The 22,139-nt window shown below is 49.6% G+C and overlaps 1 protein-coding gene across 1 annotated transcript in view; it reads left to right on the top strand.

The window, feature by feature from the left end:
• Positions 1 to 10,725: 10,725 nt before the first annotated feature.
• Positions 10,726 to 22,139, top strand: part of LOC125720615 (NMDA receptor synaptonuclear signaling and neuronal migration factor-like) — a 34,434-nt gene continuing 23,020 nt past the window's right edge. Inside the window, exons 1-2 of the mRNA XM_048996263.1 lie at positions 10,726 to 10,769; positions 11,035 to 11,135. Of these exons, the coding sequence (XP_048852220.1) occupies positions 10,752 to 10,769; positions 11,035 to 11,135 (119 nt within the window). The 5' untranslated portion in view covers positions 10,726 to 10,751. The remainder of the gene's footprint in view (positions 10,770 to 11,034; positions 11,136 to 22,139) is intronic.

A 22,139-nucleotide genomic window follows, 5' to 3' on the forward strand; every position in this document is an offset into this window, starting at 1 on the left:
ATGTTAGGTCACATGTGAGGTTACATGGGTACTGATGTTAGGTCACATGTTAGGTTACATGGGTACTGATGTTAGGTCACATGTAAGATTACATGGGTATTGATGTTAGGTCACATGTTAGGTTACATGGGTATTGATGTTAGGTCACATGTTAGGTCACATGTGTACTGATGTTAGGTCACATGTTAGGTTACATGGGTATTGATGTTAGGTCACATGTTAGGTCACATGTGTACTGATGTTAGGTCACATATTAGGTTACATGGGTACTGATGTTAGGTCACATGTTAGGTTACATGGGTATTGATGTTAGGTCACATGTTAGGTCACATGTGTACTGATGTTAGGTCACATATTAGGTTACATGGGTACTGATGTTAGGTCACATGTAAGGTTACATGGGTATTGATGTTAAGTCACATGTTAGGTTACATGGGTATTGATGTTAGGTCACATGTTAGGTTACATGGGTATTGATGTTAGGTCACATGTTAGGTTACATGGGTACTGATGTTAGGTCACATGTTAGGTTACATGGGTACTGATGTTAGGTCACATGTTAGGTTACATGGGTATTGATGTTAGGTCACATGTTAGGTCACATGTGTACTGATGTTAGGTCACATGTTAGGTTACATGGGTATTGATGTCAGGTCACATGTTAGTCCGCCTATGCGCTGTGGGGGTTTGTCTTGCCTGGCACTGTGCAGAGGTGACCCTTAAATAAATAGGACATGCATGGTTTTGCACTATTTGCTAAGAGGCCAGGCGGCAGGACAACATGAATGGAAGGGCCTCTCTCTCCTTCCTGTCCTGTATGATTAGTGCATAGTCAGTGTGTAGCTATTTATACTGTGCTGGGTGTTTACTGCACCCTGCTGCAACTGTCCACACGCCCCTGTCATTCCCTACACTGTGGCTGCTCCCCTGTTGCCCCATGGTCCTAAAGGCACCTGGATTCACGCTCCCTAACCTGCATGTGGATAGAACGACAATAAATACGACTAAATGTTACTCTCATTAAAATTGTATTTGTGTTCCATGAATTTCCCTATATTAGGTCATGATGATTTTCTCAGAAACCTGTTTCTGTATTCCAGACATTACTATTCTCTATTATCATCTATATCTGTAATTATTTGTACTATAAGCAACTAATTGTCATAATCATCAAAGGTAATGAACCCTGTGAAACTGGATGACAAATAAATCTGATATAGCATCTTAAATGGGTGGAAAATCTATATTCCAACCTTTCTGTTTTCCAATTTGATGCCACCTTAACTCAAGGTCTTGTTGAAGTTTGTATTAAATATATGTTAAATTATGGCATTATAAATAATACACAATCATGTACACGACACATTAAACAGAACTACAGAGTGGTTTTGAATGAATTTACTTTGTTCCTCGGTTTTTAAGTTTGTGTCAAGCGGGGGACTTGTGCAAACACAATTAACATGAAAATGTCGGTCAAAGTGGTTATTTTGCAAAGGGAAACATGATCAATGGCGGCAGGATCAGTAAAGACCTGAAAATGTCTGCATAGGCTGCGTAGGTCACAGCTGCATGGAGCCAAATACAAGCCTTTCGTTCTATGGCTGCTCCTCTGTGGGAATTTAAAGTGGAATCGCAGCAGGCTGAAAAGTCCCCGCAAGCGAGACCATTCCAGAGGTTATATGGGAACGGGCTGTATTGTGAGTCTTAGGGCTGCGCAGTGATGAGGTCATTACACTGGCATTTCACAAATGGTGTCATGGATTTATCAGCTTAAAGGGCAAAGCAAAACATCGATAGAACATGCTGAATCTACAGAACCATCTACTGAACACTCAACAGGACACTCCAAGGAACATTGATATAACAGGCTGAATTAAATGTTCAACAGAACATTGCAGAGCACATTAATACAGACAGGCTGAATCTATGGAACTTTCCACAGATCATTCAACAGAACATTCCAGAGAATATCTATAGAATAGGCTGAATCTGTGGAAACTTCCACCAAACATTCCACAGAAGATTCCAGAGAACATCCATAGAGCAGGCTGAATCTGCGGACCCATCCACCGAACATCCAACGGAATATTCCCAGAGGTGAAATTTTAGGGCCAGAAAGTACTCAACTGGTTGGTTGAAACAAAACCTTGGGCTGGATTTGTGCGTTATAGACCTGAACTTTCCACATCTGAACATTCAAGAGAACAACCATTGAACAGGCTGAATCTGCAGACCCATTCACCAAACATTCCAAACAACATTCCATAAAACAGACTAAATCGGTGGAATCTTCCACTGAACATTCATCAGAACATTTACAGGACATTCACAGAACAGACTGTATCCACAGGACATTAACAGGACAGCCTGCACCCACAGAACATTCCAGTCATGAGACAGTATTGTGCTGAATTAGCAGCACATAAGTTGCTACATCTGCGTCTTCAACTGGGCTCTAACAGCGAGGGCTGTGACTCTCTACCTTTGCTTGATATTTTAACACTTGAATACGGTCATTTCCAGAGCAGTAACAGTCCAACAGGAGGAAGTTAAACACTGCAATTTGCCTCCTAAACATCTGGCCCTTACATTTCCAGTCGTTAATTTGGACAGGCCCAGCTCAGGCTCTGCATCCCATAAAATAAGACGACAACGTGAGGAACATCACAGAAGAAGCCATACTGCATTTCTTCAATAAGAACCACTCTGTTAATGCCAGTGCTGATGCAGCCTATGCTGTATGTCCTCGCTTTTAATCAATCCAAGGTGTGCCGTTGTACGTCTCCTTCAAAAACATGGCAGAAATCTGGTGCGGAGGGTTCCAGTGCTGGAACAAATTTAATGGCCATTTGATGGCCGTTTAATAGACAGCCGTGAGGTAACTTCCAGACTAATGACACTTGCTTTGCAGGTTTCACCAGATTACTCATAAAAGCTATTATATATATTTTAGTACTGGAAGGCCATCTGTCACTACCAGCAACCCCATCTACGGCCGGGGGTGGTGCAGATGTAGGGTGAGAGAGCTCGTTTACTCAGGACATGTGATCTTCTACAGGGTGTTAAAGAACAGTCAGCTGAGAGTGAGTCATGTGACTGCACGGCCATCGTATTTGCAAAATTTGTAATTTTTCATCTGCTAAACTTGGGCATTAGCAAGTAGAAACAGCAGCCAGCGATGAAGAGGGCAGGGGTGAGCGGGAATGGCGAGTGTCCTATATCAAGTATCAAGGCTGGACTGAAGGGTCACTGATCTTCTTGTGTGAAGGAGCATAATGGATCACATGAGCAGGTCGGCTGATGATGCTGTAACACAGGTTCCTTGTGCCATGTGATGGTGTAACACAGGCTCCATGTGCCATGTGATGCTGTAACACAGGGTCCACGTGATGCTGTAACACAGGCTCCATGTGCCATGTGATGCTGTAACACAGGGTCCATGGGATGCTGTAACACAGGGTCCATGTGCCATGTGATGCTGTAACACAGGGTCCATGGGATGCTGTAACACAGGCTCCATGTGCCATGTGATGCTGTAACACAGGGTCCATGCGATGCTGTAACACAGGGTCCATGTGCCATGTGATGCTGTAACACAGGGTCCATGGGATGCTGTAACACAGGGTCCATGTGCCATGTGATGCTGTAACACAGGGTCCATGTGCCATGTGATGCTGTAACACAGGGTCCATGTGATGATGTAACACAGGCTCCATGTGCCATGTGATGCTGTAACACAGGGTCCATGCGATGCTGTAACACAGGGTCCATGTGCCATGTGATGCTGTAACACAGGGTCCATGGAATGCTGTAACACAGGGTCCATGTGATGCTGTAACACAGGGTCCATGGGATGCTGTAACACAGGCTCCATGTGCCATGTGATGCTGTAACACAGGGTCCATGCGATGCTGTAACACAGGGTCCATGTGCCATGTGATGCTGTAACACAGGGTGCATGTGCCATGTGATGCTGTAACACAGGGTCCATGTGATGCTGTAATACAGGCTCCATGTGCCATGTGATGCTGTAACACAGGGTCCATGTTATGCTGTAACACAGGGTCCATGTGCCATGCGATGCTGTAACACAGGGTCCATGTGCCATGTGATGCTGTAACACAGGGTCCATGTAACCATGTGATGCTGTAACACAGGGTCCATGTGCCATGTAATGCTGACACACAGGGTCCATGTAACCATGCGATGCTGTAACACAGGGTCCATGTGCCATGTAATGCTGACACACAGGGTCCATGTTCCATCTGCAGAAGATCCTCCACATACAGGCATATACATGAACACACTCTGACACACAAAGATCCTCCACATACATGTACCACATGCATACACTCTGACACACAGAGATACAGGTCCGTGTAGATGTGCCACCCTACCCGACAATCAGCCTTTGAGTAAGTATCAGTGTCCATTTACAAGTGTGCTTTCTGAATGATTGAAAGAATCACATTAAATAACCACATTTTTAGGAGTCCCTCATGAAAATGATCTTTGGTTCAGCATCAAATATCTGATTATGTAATGCCCTGATACACAATGAGTATTTTTTAAGAAGAAGCCATTTAATCCGAGATGTTGTTGGGTTCCTTTGATGCCTGTGGTATGAGCCACTATGACAGCAATCGCTTCGTGAACGCTGCTCTTGCCTGGGGATTTGCCCACCCCCCTGTGGGATTTCTTCCATCCCACTGTACTGCATCCTCCTCTTGGTGGCTGCATGAGAATGACAGAGGGCCCCCATCGGGCGACACCAGGGAAACAGCCTGGAAACTCATGGATGCAAAGTAGGAATCTTTCTGCATGCAGCTCTGACACCGGACAGGAAGAGCTTGTGATGGTGATGACAGGGCCGGGGAACGGCACACGACACACGTGGCCCTATTACGGAACAGGGAGACCTTGTGACAGGGATGATGAGACAGGGGAACGACACATGACACACAGCTCTGTCACCGGACAGGGAGAGCTTGTGACAGGGATGATGAGACAGGGGAACGACACACGACACACGTGGCCCTATTACGGAACAGGGAGACCTTGTGACAGGGATGATGAGACAGGGGAACGACACATGGCACACAGCTCTGTCACCGGACAGGAAGAGCTTGTGACGGTGATGACAGGGCCGGGGAACGGCACACGACACACGTGGCCCTATTACGGAACAGGGAGACCTTGTGACAGGGATGATGAGACAGGGGAACGACACATGACACACAGCTCTGTCACCGGACAGGGAGAGCTTGTGACGGTGATGACAGGGCAGGGGAACGACACACGACACACGTGGCCCTATTACGGAACAGGGAGACCTTGTGACAGGGATGATGAGACAGGGGAATGACACATGGCACACAGCTCTGTCACCGGACAGGAAGAGCTTGTGACGGTGATGACAGGGCCGGGGAACGACACACGACACACGTGGCCCTATTACGGAACAGGGAGACCTTGTGACAGTGATGATGAGACAGGGGAACGACACATGACACACAGCTCTGTCACCGGACAGGGAGAGCTTGTGACGGTGATGACAGGGCAGGGGAACGACACACGACACACGTGGCCCTATTACGGAACAGGGAGACCTTGTGACAGGGATGATGAGACAGGGGAACGACACATGACACACAGCTCTGTCACCGGACAGGGAGAGCTTGTGACAGGGATGATGAGACAGGGGAACGACACACGACACACGTGGCCCTATTACGGAACAGGGAGACCTTGTGACAGGGATGATGAGACAGGGGAACGACACATGGCACACAGCTCTGTCACCGGACAGGAAGAGCTTGTGACGGTGATGACAGGGCCGGGGAACGGCACACGACACACGTGGCCCTATTACGGAACAGGGAGACCTTGTGACAGGGATGATGAGACAGGGGAACGACACATGACACACAGCTCTGTCACCGGACAGGGAGAGCTTGTGACGGTGATGACAGGGCAGGGGAACGACACACGACACACGTGGCCCTATTACGGAACAGGGAGACCTTGTGACAGGGATGATGAGACAGGGGAATGACACATGGCACACAGCTCTGTCACCGGACAGGAAGAGCTTGTGACGGTGATGACAGGGCCGGGGAACGACACACGACACACGTGGCCCTATTACGGAACAGGGAGACCTTGTGACAGGGATGATGAGACAGGGGAACGACACATGACACACAGCTCTGTCACCGGACAGGGAGAGCTTGTGACGGTGATGACAGGGCAGGGGAACGACACACGACACACGTGGCCCTATTACGGAACAGGGAGACCTTGTGACAGGGATGATGAGACAGGGGAACGACACATGACACACAGCTCTGTCACCGGACAGGGAGAGCTTGTGACAGGGATGATGAGACAGGGGAACGACACACGACACACGTGGCCCTATTACGGAACAGGGAGACCTTGTGACAGGGATGATGAGACAGGGGAACGACACATGGCACACAGCTCTGTCACCGGACAGGAAGAGCTTGTGACGGTGATGACAGGGCCGGGGAACGGCACACGACACACGTGGCCCTATTACGGAACAGGGAGACCTTGTGACAGGGATGATGAGACAGGGGAACGACACATGACACACAGCTCTGTCACCGGACAGGAAGAGCTTGTGACGGTGATGACAGGGCAGGGGAACGACACACGATAGAGAAAATCATGTTGTTGTCCTCCTTGTCCTTTTCTTCATGACTACACAATTTCCTTTTTATGAAAAAGTTTGAAAATAAAAGCTGAATCATTACAGTCAAGATCAAAGCTGAAAAATACCCCCCCCTCCCCCATACAGTGAGCCCCGTGAGACTCTTTGCACCCCATTGCTAATTATCAAGTCACTTTCCCAAAAAGGGGGGTTGCTGAGCCCTCTGGCCCACTTCCATGTCAATTTTCATGCATCATGGTGCTGATTGACAGCAGCTGCAAAGTCACACCAACTGGGACTTTATAACTATATGAACCCTAATGAATGTCAATATAAATGCAGTTTCATGCTCCCCGGTCGCCCAGAGGAGGATGGGGTCCCCTTCTGAGTCTAGGTTCCTCTCAAGGTTGCATCCTGCTAGAGGGAGTTTTTCCTTGCCACTGTCGCCTCAGGCTCGGTGGGGTTCTGGCCGGTTAAACGTAAAGTGCTTTGTGACAATGACTGTTGTTAAAAGCGCTATATACATAAAATTGAATTGAATGATGGGAGAGCTGCCAGGCTCTGGGAATAGAGCACAGACACACTCACACAAACCCGGCCCTCCAGTTCTCTGCTCATTTGCTAAAACAAATGATGATTCTAAAGTGGTTCGACCCAGGGATGCATCCATGTGTCTGTGTTAAAAAGGTCCAACCTGTTCAAAGGTCAACCTGGGGCGCCCGCTACAGCGAGCGATTTACACCTCTGCTAGACTTTCTTTTCACACTTGCACATTGTACCATGTAATCATGTTGTCAAGGTTATGACCCCCGACCTGCAAGATGTCCGAAGCAGCAAGACTACTCATGGATCACCAGGAGGTAAGAACCACTGGGAGTGCGCAGGTCACTGTCACTTTAAGGGCATAGTGTTTTGTCACATGAATATTCATGCACGGCTGGGATTTTTAAAGGAGGGAGGTGGAATCATGGGGGATAATGACAACTAAGGTTTCTCAAATCACTCGTCAGTAGTATGACACCTGGCTCAATATGCTGCTGGTGATTTTTTTTTCATGCCATGTGAAATTGCTGTTATTCGTATGGTAGAAGCTTGCTGGTGTTTTTGTACATCTACGTGTATTACAGCTATGAGGAAGAATGTGGCCAAGTGCCCAGGAGTTCCCTCTAGAGTCAGGTTAGCAGAAGACATCCCTCCACCTTTTGCGTGGGAATGGGGGTGGCCTCTCCATAAATTCACGATGGGGGAGGGGTAGAGTTTACTAACGATTACCGTGCTATTCTTCATTCCCATTACATGTTTCTGTTACAATATAAGTGGCTTTATCTGGAGAACCATCAGTCACAGTTTTTATTTTTGCTAAGAAGGACATATTTAGGGAAGCATTTAAAGGCCGCAGTGATTCGCGTCTGGATGGCTGCTCTCCTCTGTTCCGGTTTCTCTATCCACTCGTATGTGAGATGCAAACACGGACACGCTGCTCCCATTAAAATAATGATCATTCTTTCAGCTGTGCCGATCGCAAGCTGACACGTCCTCCCACTTCCCCGCGACGCCTCATCACTCCTCTCCTCTCTTCAGTTGGACATGTTACACGGCTTCTTCATCTTACGGTTCCCTTTCCAGATTCACGCCGCCCAAAATAAACTAGTATAATTTGTGTCTCGCCCTTACTCTAGGCTCGGACTGGATACTGGGATATGCAGGAATTTTCCCGTGGACTCTGACAAGGCTGTTATTTTCCCCCAAACCCAGCATTGCATAGCCTCTCTCTCTCTCTCTCTCTCTCTCTATATATATATATATATATATATATATATATATATATATATATATATGTATATATATATATTCTTTTTTTTTTTTTTTTGGGGGGGGGGGACTAGGGACATGTTCTTCAATCTCTGCTTAATTCCAGGTCGACCACAGTTGATGAATAAGGCATAATAGTTTTTTTTTCATAATTGGTGGCCAACCAGTTGATCGCGATCAGCAACATATACCAAAGAAGGACCCTCCCTCCAGTCTGTGGCAAAGTATACCAAGGTGACCCCACCCAGGTCAGCAGCAAAATAATTATACCAATTAAGATACCCCCTCCCCCAAATTCAAAAATCATCTTCCTGCAACTGAGTTTCCAAAGAAATTGGGGCGCAGTGTAAAATGTAAATAAAAACAGAATGCAGTGATTTACCAGTCATTTAAACACAGTTCATTGAAAACAGACAACATATCAGATGTTGAATCTGAGAAATTTAATTGTTTTATGACACATATGTGCTGAATTTGATGTCAGCAACATGTTTCAAAAAGTTGAGATAGGGTGTGTTTACCACCGTGCTGCATGTTTACCACCGCGATGCATGTTTATCACCACGATGCATGTTTACCACCGTGCTGCATGTTTACCACTGCGATGCATGTTTACCACCGTGCTGCATGATTACCACTGCGCTGAATGATTACCACCGTGCTGCATGTTTACCACTGCGCTGCATGTTTACCACTGTGCTGCATGTTTTACACTGCGATGCATGTTTACCACTGTGCTGCATGATTACCACTGTGTTGCATGATTACCACTGTGTTGCATGATTACCACTGTGCTGCATGTTTACCACTGTGCTGCATGATTACCACTGTGTTGCATGTTTACCACTGTGCTGCATGTTTACCACTGTGCTGCATGTTTACCACTGTGTTGCATCACCTTTTCTTTTAACAACACTCTGTAAATGTTTGGGAACTGAGGAGACTGGCTGCTGAAGGTCTGAAAGTGAAATGTTCTCTTGCCTGATGTAGGATTCAACTGCTCAACAGTTTGGAGTCTCCTTTGCCGGATTTTTTGTTTCCTGATGCGCCAAAAGTCCACAGGTCAGTTTTCCATTTTGCCTGAGTCCTTCTTAAATGAGCTCAGGCCGAGAGAAGTCGGTGGTCTTTCTGGATGTTTAGATATGGTTTCTTCTTTGCATGGCGGAGTTGGATCCTACATTTGTGGATTCAGTGACAAACTTTGTTCACAGACAATGGATTTCAGAAGTTTTCTTGAGCCCATGCAGTGATTTCCGCTACGGAATTGTCTCTCTTTTTAACACAGTGTTGCCTGAGGTGCTGAAGATCACAACTTTCCAGTTTTGGCTATTTCTCAGTTTTGATCACATTTGATGTTGTATCTTTGTTCCCTTTTCAGGTGAATATGGGTTTATTTGATTTGCAAATTATTGCATTTTGCTATTATTTACATTTTACGTAGCGCCCAACGCTGGGTTGTTAGCAGAGATGCTTAATTCAGGTCCCGAGAGAACAAGTTCAGACTGGGATTTTGTTTCAACCAAACAGCTGAGTCCTCTGTGACTGTGACTCTTTATGCTCAACTGGTTGGTTGAAACAAAATCCCGGTCTGAACTTGTACTCTCGGGACCTGAATTACACATCTCTGATTTTAAGTAAAGCTGGACGAAATCTTCAGCAAGCACCCAGACAGTGGCTCTGACACAGCCCCACCATTTTTACCTACTGCTGTCAGCCACCATAAATAAACTTCTATCTCGTCACATAAAACATTTACCTTTAGGATGTCTTCATAAGTATTTTAAATTTGATGAAATTTAAGTCACGCTATTATATTTTAACTTAATTGTCCGGTTTTCGGCAAGTACTTTTGCTGAGGGCACTAATGCAGCATCTAGGTTCCGGTGCACAAACCGTACCCCACCCTCCGCGCGGTCCCAGTCCCCTACCACAATGCAGTTAGTATGGCGCGTGTTTACAAACAGGCCGCCACAAAAGTTGTCACGTGCGCACGTGTCCCCGTACTCCGTTGCCCGTTTCCGTCACCTCTTCCACGTACAGCATGTAGCCCTACTGACCCATTTCTCTAACAAACGTCTCCGTTTGAAAACTCACCTGCCCTCACCTTAATAATACAATCGCTCCCTCCGGTTGTCGGAGGGGGATGGGGCTGCAGTGGCGCTCCTTTTAAGGTTGCCGTTTCCTTCCTGTTCACTGTCCCCCCTCCTTCAGATCAATGAGGGGAGGAGAAAAGCGAAGCCGAAGGGACGGCCGCTCTTTGGCGATGTGCGCATCCCAGTGTGTGTGTGGATTTTTTTTATTCCTCGATCTTCATTGACTTCATCGCATTTACTAGCAGTCCGGATGGGGGGGTGGGGTGGTGATGGTGGGACAGCTCTCCGCTCGGTCTCCAATCCCCTACCTCTACCTGTCCCTTTGACATCTCGTACAAATTAGATCGCCCTGCCTCCTGACACTTGTTGTTTCTCCTCCGATCGTGCGACGGAGGTGGCCGATCATCCCTCTCTTCTACACCTCCTCCCGATCTCCGCTCCTGGAATGAGCAGCTCCAGCCCCAGCGCCGTTTCCACTCCAGCATGGGAACCGCTGTGTCCAAACGGAAGAACCTGAGGACCGACGCGATATCCTCCGTGGCAGCCAAAGTTCGGTCAGTCTCCAGCCGGGGCTGGGTACCGCGGATCGCCTGGGTGCTGATGCGGGGGTCTTAGGCACTAGCGTACTGACAGCAGCAGCGACCCACTTTAGCGCAGGAAGGCTGCATGCGCTCCCACGGATCGTGTAAACCCTGCGGAGGCGATGCGGAGAAGCCGGCTCGCCCGCGCAGGAATCGCCGTGCGCCTTGTACGCTTTTGCGGCGCGAACGCTCGCGCGTTTGACAGCAGGGCGAGCTGCAGTGTGCTGACCCCCTATCCGTAAAACAACACCATCCGGAGTGAGTTAGGAGACTAAAAAGCTCTCAAACATTACATATATCCTAATTCAGTACTGTAGTGTTCAGCTTGCGATGCTCGTGAGACTATTTTACGGTTTTATTTTTATTAATTTTTATTTTGGTATATTTTTCCGATTAAAAATGACCTATGTATGGCGCTATACGCGTGTACACATGCAATCATTTGGCATAATTTAATTTGCTAGCACATAACATAAGATACAATTGCTTCACAGCTTATTAAGGTGATTTAAACTGTTTCGTTGGCTTGGCACTCCGAAAACTTGCTTATTTGTGGGCACATGCAAAATTAAGAGATGCAGGGTAATAAAAAATATGCATGTCCTTTTCCATTGATCGTAACCATTGCTGACCCCTGGGAACAAAGTAATATTTTTAAGAGACCGCTTGCTTCCTTTATTACCCTCTTCACGCGCATCGGGTGTAATCTGGCGAAGAGACCGGGGTCACGAGCGCGACTCACGAGCGCGACTGAGCTGCAGCCTAAAGCTCTGCTGTCTGCAGGTCATGGACGGAACCACTTTCGACTGTTGGTATCCTATTTATTTTTATTTTTTATTTGATTATTAAAACTAGGCCTACACTCCGCGTAACTTCGTGATTCGTATCGTAAAAAGCATACATTACCCATAACATGGACGTATTCCTTTACTGGGCGCAGTTTAAATGAGGTAAGTGTAAATGTATTTACGGTGCAAGAAAGTTAAAATTCCCAGCAAAGTATTACAGCGGCCCCTTTAAGTGAGAGGCCCCTTCCAGCCCTAGTATAGAGATAGAACATGCATAGAAAGCCTGGATTGACGGCAACTGTACTGCAATACAACCACATGGCGTTTAGAAACACCACGTGACGCGTGTGTAAAATATAATATACGCACATATAAAACTGATTTCCAGCATGTTCCATGGATCTCACTCAAAGCTGGTAACGCCTCCGTATTTTCATTATATCTAGCTTTCTTGCCAAACACCTGGTGTTCCTATAAACACCATTTGCAGTGAGCTATATCGCTATCATGTAACACTGTATTTTGCCAAATGCAAACTTACGGGAATAGCTTAAAAGGCAGAATCCTGTGTGAAAAATGGAAGTGGTTCTTATATCCAACTTGGTTTATACAGTTGGTGTTAATGGGGGACAGTGTTAGGATCTTTAACAAACAAAGTAATTAACAAAGAAGGCCCTAAATGATTAATGCGAATCTGTATATCGTGACGTTCTAGCTGTAAATCTCATGAAATATCTTTATATAAAAAATATACTCACCGTTGAACTGGTGCTAAAAACCGGCCTTCACACCCAGTCACAGGTATAATTGAAAGTTTATCTCCTTTTTTCTAGTTTTTGTGTCTTTGTTGTTTTGATTCTGTTGTAATGCAATTTGCACGTGCCCTTGATCGACTGATGTATGATTTTTTATTCATCCCAGAGAAAGAGGCTTTTAATTATGATCTACACATGGTCATTGTACGCTGTTCGGGACGTGTCTGCATCGGCTGTGTTCACCATCGCGCCGGGTTATGGTGGGGGTGCTTAAGGAGTCCCCCCGATCCCGAAAAAAAGCATCTGCATCCGGAAAACATCTGAGATGCATTTAGCTATTTGATGGTTTGCGTGACAATTGTGGGTGTCACAAAACTCTTTAATGCATAAAAGGTGTTGTCAGTGTTGTTCGTTTGGAGCTTTCGGCCGTGATGGGAGTGACAAAATACTCATTAATCATTAATGTCAGCGAGTTCGTAGATAATGTCGCCGTCACCAATATGTTTATATATTTATAGAGTGCCAGCTGTGTTTGGGAATGATATGTAGGTCTATTGCTTTCAGTTGAATAATCACATGCAAAAAGTAGGCTACAAAAATAAAATAATGATGCCTTTCGGATTTGACCGGAACATTTTACAATTCAAACAATCTATTATTAGTGTCCTAAATGTATTTTACCTGTGACTGGATCTGCTTCCTCGACACACTTGGGAATAACTTGTATGCACAGAGCAATTTTCACGTTTGTGTTGCAGCTTAGGCTAATAGAGCTTTCGTATAACTTCATTGAGAACAACTGAACATCCATCGATACATTAACCAGTTTTAGTTGATTCAGTCTCTGTCTGTGTTAATTCGAGTTACAGTTCTGGTAGGGGACCATTGGCAGGGAGCAGAACAATCAGGTTAGCCTAGACAAAAAGCCGTTTTCAGTGGAAAACTGTTTGCATTGTTGGTGACACACCGAGTAAAATTTCAGCAACGACACCATGGACCAGGGGCGGCATGGTGGTGCAGTGGTTAGCACTGTAAGGGGCGGCATGGTGGTGCAGTGGTTAGCACTGGGGTCGGCATGGTGGTGCAGTGGTTAGGGTGAGGGGGGCGGCATGGTGGTGCAGTGGTTAGCACTGGGGTCGGCATGGTGGTGCAGTGGTTAGCACTGTCGCCTCTGGGACCCGGGTTCGAGTCTCCGCCTGGGTCACATGTGTGTGGAGTTTGCATGTTCTCCCCATGTCGTCGTGGGGTTTCCTCTGGGTACTCCGGTTTCCCCCCACAGTCCAAAGACATGCTGAGGCTAATTGGAGTTGCTAAATTGCCCATAGGAGTGCATGCGTGAGTGACTGGTGTGAGAGTGACTGGTGTGTGAGTGACTGGTGTGTGAGTGACTGGTGTGTGAGTGTGCCCCGCGATGGGCTGGCCCCCCATCCTGGGTTGTTCCCTGCCTCATGCCCATTGCTTCTGGGGTAGGCTCCGGACCCCCCGCAACCTAGTAGGATAATGGAAGATGGATGGATGGCACCGTGGACCTTGAATCTGCAGTCCCCTGTAGATCATCCAGCTCCCTAACTAATACGCCCTCTGCTGGCCATGGGCCTTACTACTGTTTCTCTCTGAATCAGGCTTCATTTGATCACTTAGTCAGAGACTCTCAAACCATTAATCTTATTTTTTTTTTCACTTGCAAAATGGAGATGGTGCTCTAGATGTGGCTGTGCGGTTATTTCCTAAGCTGAGATATGCGCGTTTACCATATACGCGCGGCCACATGTAGTACGCCGCGGTGGATGTGATCGCGGGCATCTGAGCATAACGTGACATAAAAACCAGTGTGAAGAACATCGTGGAGAGGAGCAGGACGTGCCTGTGTGGTGGACAGCCTGTGCTCGAGCGCCGTACAGCGTCCGCCTGCATGCGATCGCATGCGGCTGAAGCTGTCAGACGGGTGGCCAGTGGAGACTCGCGCTTCATAAACAGAGCTGACTGGAAACATCATGAATATGAATGTCCCATTATTATTTTCCGTAACGGTTTCCCATGAAGCACCTGCTCTATTTTAGATTTTAATAATTACGCCTATTTATTATTTCATTTTATTAATATCGTTATTTCGTTACTTGTGCATTAAATATGTGTCGAATAAAACATGTAGGCCTAAAACATATTCTTTTTAAAAAAAAACAAAAAAAAAACAAGCAAATAGGAATGATTAATCTGCTGTGTTTCGTGTTCTGTGAATCCTCCAGGGCTGCATAAATGCGGGTTTGTTTAACATGCTAATTAGGTAGTGAGTGGACGTGTGGGTGTCTGTGCAAAGCGTGCAGCTCTAACCTTAGACAATGCCAGTGCGCTGCCTTCTTTAGGATCCCACAGATCTGACTCGCAGGGGTGTTTCGTTTGATTTCCACACGACGGTAACCGAGATTATTAATGGTAGTAATTCATTTAATATACGTATCAGATCTTAGTGCTTATGGTAGTAAATCCGTAAAACATGGAGTAACATAGATGAAATCTGCACATTTACGGTTCATATTCGTAGTTCCACTGCAGTCGCCTGTCATCTTGATGTTTATATGAGGTAATTGTGTGTTAACAGGACTATCTGAAGTTAGGCACTGGAGTAGGGAGTGGAGAGAGGAAGCGTGTATCACTGCAGTCCTACCATGGCCCTGACCTCAAACACAACATAGTTCTTCCAGGGGGTAAATACAGTGGGGGGGGCCAAAGAGGTACTGGCCCCAGTTAAAACCTGATTGGCCCCTAGAGTGCCCCCTCCACTGGAACTCACTGACAAATAATAAAATTAGGGTGGCCCTCACACTTAAAAAACCGCTAGAATGGTACGTCTGTAGCCGTTCTTGGCAAACATGAAGTCTGCTGTCCATCTTCACCTCAGGAAGTGTGTCAGCTGAAGTGCAGCAAGTCTGAGGCAATAATGGTGGGGTGCATGGGGGGGCAGACAGGGGTTGCAAAGCATGCTGGGGGATTCCCGATAGGGTGGGGCTGGACAAGGTGAAGATTCTGGGGGTGTTTAAGATGACGACTGTGAGGTCTGTCCTGTCTGTGAGTGATTTTGCATGTTACAGCACCTCCACTCACAGTCCAGCAAACCTGGCACTCTGCTCTCCTAACTGATAACAGTAATGAATGTAGTTAGTCTGAAATAAATTAAAGAGAATCTCCTGCCATTCATAGCGATACACTGGACAGGAGTGATGTCACCGAATCCGTAACACGGCCGGCCCTGTTACGGACCACTGCTCATGCTTTCTGGTTGAGGAGTAACGAACCCCGGGTCAGCTTGGCCCGTCCGGTGTGCGGAAGAGGGCCGGAGCTCATCCTGGCATGGCAGACCCACAAGGCCGGAATATCGCCGGGATGTAAAAAAGCAACTTTCATTATTTTTATGGCAGGAGTTAGTCATCAGGAAATGTGCAAACAGGCTCTCATAAATAAGTAACACCTCTGTACTGGGCCGAACTGAGAAAGCGCAGATAAGTTTAGGTACAAGCCGTGCGACACCTATGAGCCTCGCATGCAGCCTCGCATGCAGCCTCGCAGCGACTCGTCACAGCGAACCCAAGTGGCTCTTTCAGACTCGACTACTAGCTTGTCTTGTCCCTTTGAGGGGCAGGTGTTGGGGGTGGGCTGCTGCGGGGGCGCACTTCACAATTCCCCCCCCGTAATATGCGGAGCATCTTCCTTCTGCTTTCGAGGGCCACTCATCACTGCGATTGGGAAGCTCAGGTATTGCTACAGCTAATAAGCTAATTAAAATCTGCAGGATAATGAGTTGGTTATAATGACTAACCACACAGTTCGACCAGGGCTAATGGCTTTGCTCGGCTGCCATTGGCTGTGGGTGGCGGAAGGAAACACAGATTTTCTGTGCTGCTCACCTCTCGCATCTCACTTGGGCTCCGGAAAGAGGCTGGACAGGTTCATCGTCATCATTCCCAGGCTGGGCCCCCATAACTTACAACCCCTTTTGGCTCCTCCCACCTGGGCCTCCATGTGGCTCCTCACCTGGTCCCCCTTTTGGCTCCTCCCACCTGGACCTCCATGTGGCTCCTCACCTGGTCCCCCTTTCGGCTCCTCCCACCTGGGCCTCCATGTGGCTCCTCACCTGGTCCCCCTTTTGGCTCCTCCCACCTGGACCTCCATGTGGCTCCTCACCTGGTCCCCCTTTCGGCTCCTCCCACCTGGGCCTCCATGTGGCTCCTCACCTGGTCCCCCTTTCGGCTCCTCCCACCTGGGCCTCCATGTGGCTCCTCACCTGGTCCCCCTTTTGGCTCCTCCCACCTGGGCCTCCATGTGGCTCCTCACCTGGTCCCCCTTTTGGCTCCTCCCACCTGGGCCTCCATGTGGCTCCTCACCTGGTCCCCCTTTTGGCTCCTCCCACCTGGGCCTCCATGTGGCTCCTCACCTGGTCCCCCTTTTGGCTCCTCCCACCTGCGGCTCCATGTGGCTCCTCACCTGGTCCCCCTTTTGGCTCCTCCTACCTGTGACCCCATAATGCACAACCCCTCCCACCTGGGTTCCCTTTTGGCCCCTCCCTCCTGGGCCCCAGGGCCCAGACAGCTTTCCCAGTCATCCCCCGGGGGTGAAAGACCTGGAGCTGAACATCCAGCACTGGGGACTTTAAAAGACAGTAACGGTGGCGGGCGGGAGGTGCTTAAATATGCAGGCTTTTATAGGATGTGGGATTTTTATACTCAGGAGTTTGGCACAGCCAGCAAAGCCTTGTAGGGCCACCAGGACAGGTAGGACCCCCCAGCCCTGCGCCTCCCCGCCGCTCGGCCAGTTGGGGCACGGCGCTGAGACAAAGCTTTTCTGGAACTCTTAGTATGGGATGTGAGCCGCGGGGTACAGACGGTGTTCTGGAACTTTGTCTCTGTCTCTCCCTAATTCTCCTGCTCCCTCCCCCCTGAAAGCTCTCAGAGGGATCAGACAGGAATGAGCTGTAATCACCGTGATTACAGAATAACCCCCCCACGATGAAACAGAGGGTGGGGGCGGCTCAGACGCCAAGTGATCACGCCTTCAACATTGGGGTGGAGAGACACACCCCCTCCTTGTCACGGTGGGTGCATAGCATGGACACCCACCCGTCTGGATGTCAGCGGGTGGTGCAGCCTGATCTTCCCTGGGGGTGCAGCTGTTTCTGCATTCCCACGCTGGCCTGTAGGGGGTGCACTCAGAGGTGGTACCACAGGCTTAAGGGGGCTCGTGAAGGGGGCTGTTGGACTTTCCCCCAAGCCTATGGGACTGCGTGTCAAACCCAGGGACATACAGTACGGGATGTGGGGGAGGGGGGATTCAACTCAGTAACTAGGGCAGAAATGACAGCAATACATCACGTTTCATCAATGGTCTAATCATGGTGCCTGTATCACTGGCGCTTAGCAACCCGGGAGTGTTGTGAGTGTTGTCAGGCGGCGGATGGGATTTGGGTGTTTCCATTAAGAATAGGCTCAAATTCATCCAATATAGATGCAGGGAGGCAGGGAGGCGAGACTGAGTTGTGTGGGTTTCCAAAAGCGGTGATGGGAACCAGAGGGCTTCTGGGAGGAGGGAGAGTGGGAACGAGACGCAAAAATGACAGCCCAGTATGCTGCAGTGGGAGATGCTAGAATGTGTTATTCTGTATGGGGGGGTCATGCGACTGTCCTATTTCCCTGCTCTTTATATCTCTGTGTTGCTGCTCTTTGGGCTGCAGCACCAGCACAGGGTCAGCCCCCTCCAAAACCTGACCTGTATGGCTATGATCTTGCTCATACCCCCCCCCCCCCCCCGTCGACTTTGTCTAGTGTCTGTTCAGTCAACGGGTGTATCAGCATTTCAGCCTGGACTCGAGAAAATGGGAAAGAAAGGAGGAAAGAGGTGAGAGACAGAGGAGAGAGAAGTGGGTGAGATGTGGGCTGGAGAGATGCAGATGGAAAAGAGGAAGATGGGAGAGAGACATACAGGAGAGAGGAGGGCGAGATAGACAGGCAGGAGAGAGACAGATGGTAGAGAGGTAGTAGGGAGAGACAGAGAGGGACATGTGGAGAGACAGATGGGAGAGAGGCAGATGGGAGAGAGGTAGTAGGGAGAGAGGTAGTAGGGAGAGACAGAGAGGGACATGTGGAGAGACAGATGGGAGAGAGGTAGTAGGGAGAGACAGAGAGGGACATGTGGAGAGGCAGATGGGAGAGAGGTAGTAGGGAGAGACAGAGAGGGACATGTGGAGAGGCAGATGGGAGAGAGGCAGATGGGAGAGAGGTAGTAGGGAGAGACAGAGAGGGACATGTGGAGAGACAGATGGGAGAGAGGCAGATGGGAGAGAGGTAGTAGGGAGAGACAGAGAGGGACATGTGGAGAGGCAGATGGGAGAGAGGCAGATGGGAGAGAGGCAGATGGGAGAGAGGTAGTAGGGAGAGACAGAGAGGGACATGTGGAGAGGCAGATGGGAGAGAGGCAGATGGGAGAGAGGCAGATGGGAGAGAGGTAGTAGGGAGAGACAGAGAGGGACATGTGGAGAGGCAGATGGGAGAGAGGCAGATGGGAGAGAGACAGATGGGAGAGAGGTAGTAGGGAGAGACAGAGAGGGACATGTGGAGAGACAGATGGGAGAGAGACAGATGGGAGAGAGGTAGTAGGGAGAGACAGAGAGGGACATGTGGAGAGGCAGATGGGAGAGAGGCAGATGGGAGAGAGGTAGTAGGGAGAGAGGTAGTAGGGAGAGACAGAGAGGGACATGTGGAGAGACAGATGGGAGAGAGACAGATGGGAGAGAGGCAGGTGGGTGGGAGAGAGACAGGGCAGGGGGACACAAGGAAGAGACAGATAGGAGAGAGGTGGGTGGAGAGAGGCAGATGGAGGGGCCAAGCCGGGACACGCATGCCCAGAATACAGCACAAAGACTCAATGGGTAGACAGAAGTCCACAAGCCGAGGGAGGAACATTTACCAGAACATTCTCCTTTTCTGCCTGATCGAAGTACCTTTAAATGGGTCTAACTATAACGTGTGTGGATGCTGCACAGATGCTGTATATTGTTTTCAGATCAGAGCTTGATGATTTGTGTAGTTGTGGAGGCATAGTCATGTACGTCTGTGTGTGTGTGTGTGTGTGTGTGTGTGTGTGTGTGTGTGTGTGTGTGTGGCAGTCACACGCTGCTCCCCCCTTCACATATGCTTACACAACGGCCCCTCCCCCTACACCCTGTAATGCAGTAAATCAGGGCGTCCCGCAAAGCACCAGCGCAGGTTGCCGCGGTGATGCCCCCTACCCCCACTTCTCCTTCCTACCTTCTTTGTCATCTGTTTTGCTTTTTATCCTGTTGTACCTCACAGCTTAATTCCCCCCCATTTGATCACATAGAGTTTAGTTCCCCCCCCATTCCATAGAATCACTGCCCCCCCCCCCACCCCAGTATCTTTTCATCTCTTTAGGCTGTTTATATGTTTGTAGTTTTTAATCAGAGGTCTTGGCGTCTTCACTGGGAACCAGGTATTAAGTTTTTCCATACCAATCAAAGCCAGACCCTGGTATGTGAGCTGGGGGGGGGGGGTAGCTGCGGGGGTGCTGGGGGGAGGGGGTGCCAGAGGGGGGTGCTGGGTGCCAGGGGGAGTGTTGGGTGCCGGGGGGGGGGTCCAGAGTAGCTTATGACTAGCAAGCACATTCACTGGACTTAATCACGAAAGTCTTTGTGGTGTGCTGATGGCGTTTTGCTAATGTCACCCTCAGCCCCCGCGTGCCCCCAGCACCCAACCGGCGGTCACGCATGCGTCTGCACGGCTGGGCTGCGTGGGCAGGTGTGATCTGCACCTCGAGACACGTGCATCTTCCTAGGACAGCTAGGGAGATGCTCACTCTGGCGAGTATAGCCCACTGCACATCTGCGCGGCCATTTCACGCTGAAGCACGGGGAGGCAGTGAAGCACGGGGAGGCAGTGACGCACGGGGAGGCAGTGAAGCACGGGGAGGCAGTGACGCACGGGGAGGCAGTGAAGCACGGGGAGGCAGTGAAGCACGGGGAGGCAGTGAAGCACGGGGAGGCAGTGACGCGCGGGGAGGCAGTGACGCGCGGGGAGGCAGTGAAGCACGGGGAGGCAGTGAAGCACGGGGAGGCAGTGACACACGGGGAGGCAGTGAAGCACGGGGAGGCAGTGACACACGGGGAGGCAGTGAAGCACGGGGAGGCAGTGACGCACGGGGAGGCAGTGAAGCACGGGGAGGCAGTGTGCCTGTGATCAGAAGGTCGGCTCAAATCCCAGAGTCAGCAGAGTGACGTCACCATTGGGCCTCTGAACAAGGCCCGTAGACCCTAACTGCTTCAGTCACTGTCTGACTCTGCTTTCTCAAACATGCGTTGCTTTGGGTTTGGTAAATGTGCCGCGGAGGGCCGGCTCTGCCCCAGCCTCACCCTCACAGCGAGGCCCCCTGCAGACCTGCGTCACCAAAGTAGAGCTGGAGCAGCGCCTGACTTCTAAAAAACGACGAAAAAGCAGGTCACCCTAACGGCCGGGAAAACAGGGTACACATGTATAGAAGACCTGCCAAGCTCTCTAAAAAGGATATAATGAGCTAACTAATTCATTTATATAATAAGAGCAAATTGCTACTCTGGGTCATCTCTGCATCTCAGGTGTGGCAGCAGCTTTTGCTCTTAGGGTCAGGGCTCGCCCCGCTTCCAGGCTCTCCATCTGTCAGCCGATGGTCTCGAATGTTCATCAGGGGACAGGTTGAAGCAGTCGGAAAGAGGCATTCACTGTCGAATTACTAAATCCCTAAGTCGAACTGAGCAGGCTACAGACATGACCTCTCCATCAACTGCAATTGCTGGGTGTGGAATTCAAATCCCCCCCATCGTGCCCCTGCAGTGCTTGTCCTGCCATCGCTGCCTCTGGCCCTTCTGCAAACGGAGCCTTACTTCCCAGCTGGGGGCACGGGGCAGTCAGCTGGGAGCACGGGGCAGTCAGCTGGGAGCACGGGGCAGTCAGCAGGGAGCACGGGGCAGTCAGCAGGGAGCACGGGGCAGTCAGCTGGGAGCACGGGGCAGTCAGCAGGGAGCACGGGGCAGTCAGCTGGGAGCACGGGGCAGTCAACTGGCAATACGGGGCAGTCAGCAGGGAGCACGGGGCAGTCAGCTGGCAATACGGGGCAGTCAGCTGGGAGCACGGGGCAGTCAGCTGGCAATACGGGGCAGTCAGCAGGGAGCACGGGGCAGTCAGCTGGCAATACGGGGCAGTCAGCAGGGAGCACGGGGCAGTCAGCTGGCAATACGGGGCAGTCAGCAGGGAGCACGGGGCAGTCAGCTGGGAGCACGGGGCAGTCAGCTGGGAGCACGGGGCAGTCAGCAGGGAGCACGGGGCAGTCAGCTGGCAATACGGGGCAGTCAGCTGGGAGCATGGGGCAGTCAGCTGGGAGCACGGGGCAGTCAGCTG

Source organism: Brienomyrus brachyistius, chromosome 2, assembly GCF_023856365.1.
Source record: "Brienomyrus brachyistius isolate T26 chromosome 2, BBRACH_0.4, whole genome shotgun sequence".
Lineage (NCBI taxonomy): Eukaryota > Metazoa > Chordata > Actinopteri > Osteoglossiformes > Mormyridae > Brienomyrus > Brienomyrus brachyistius.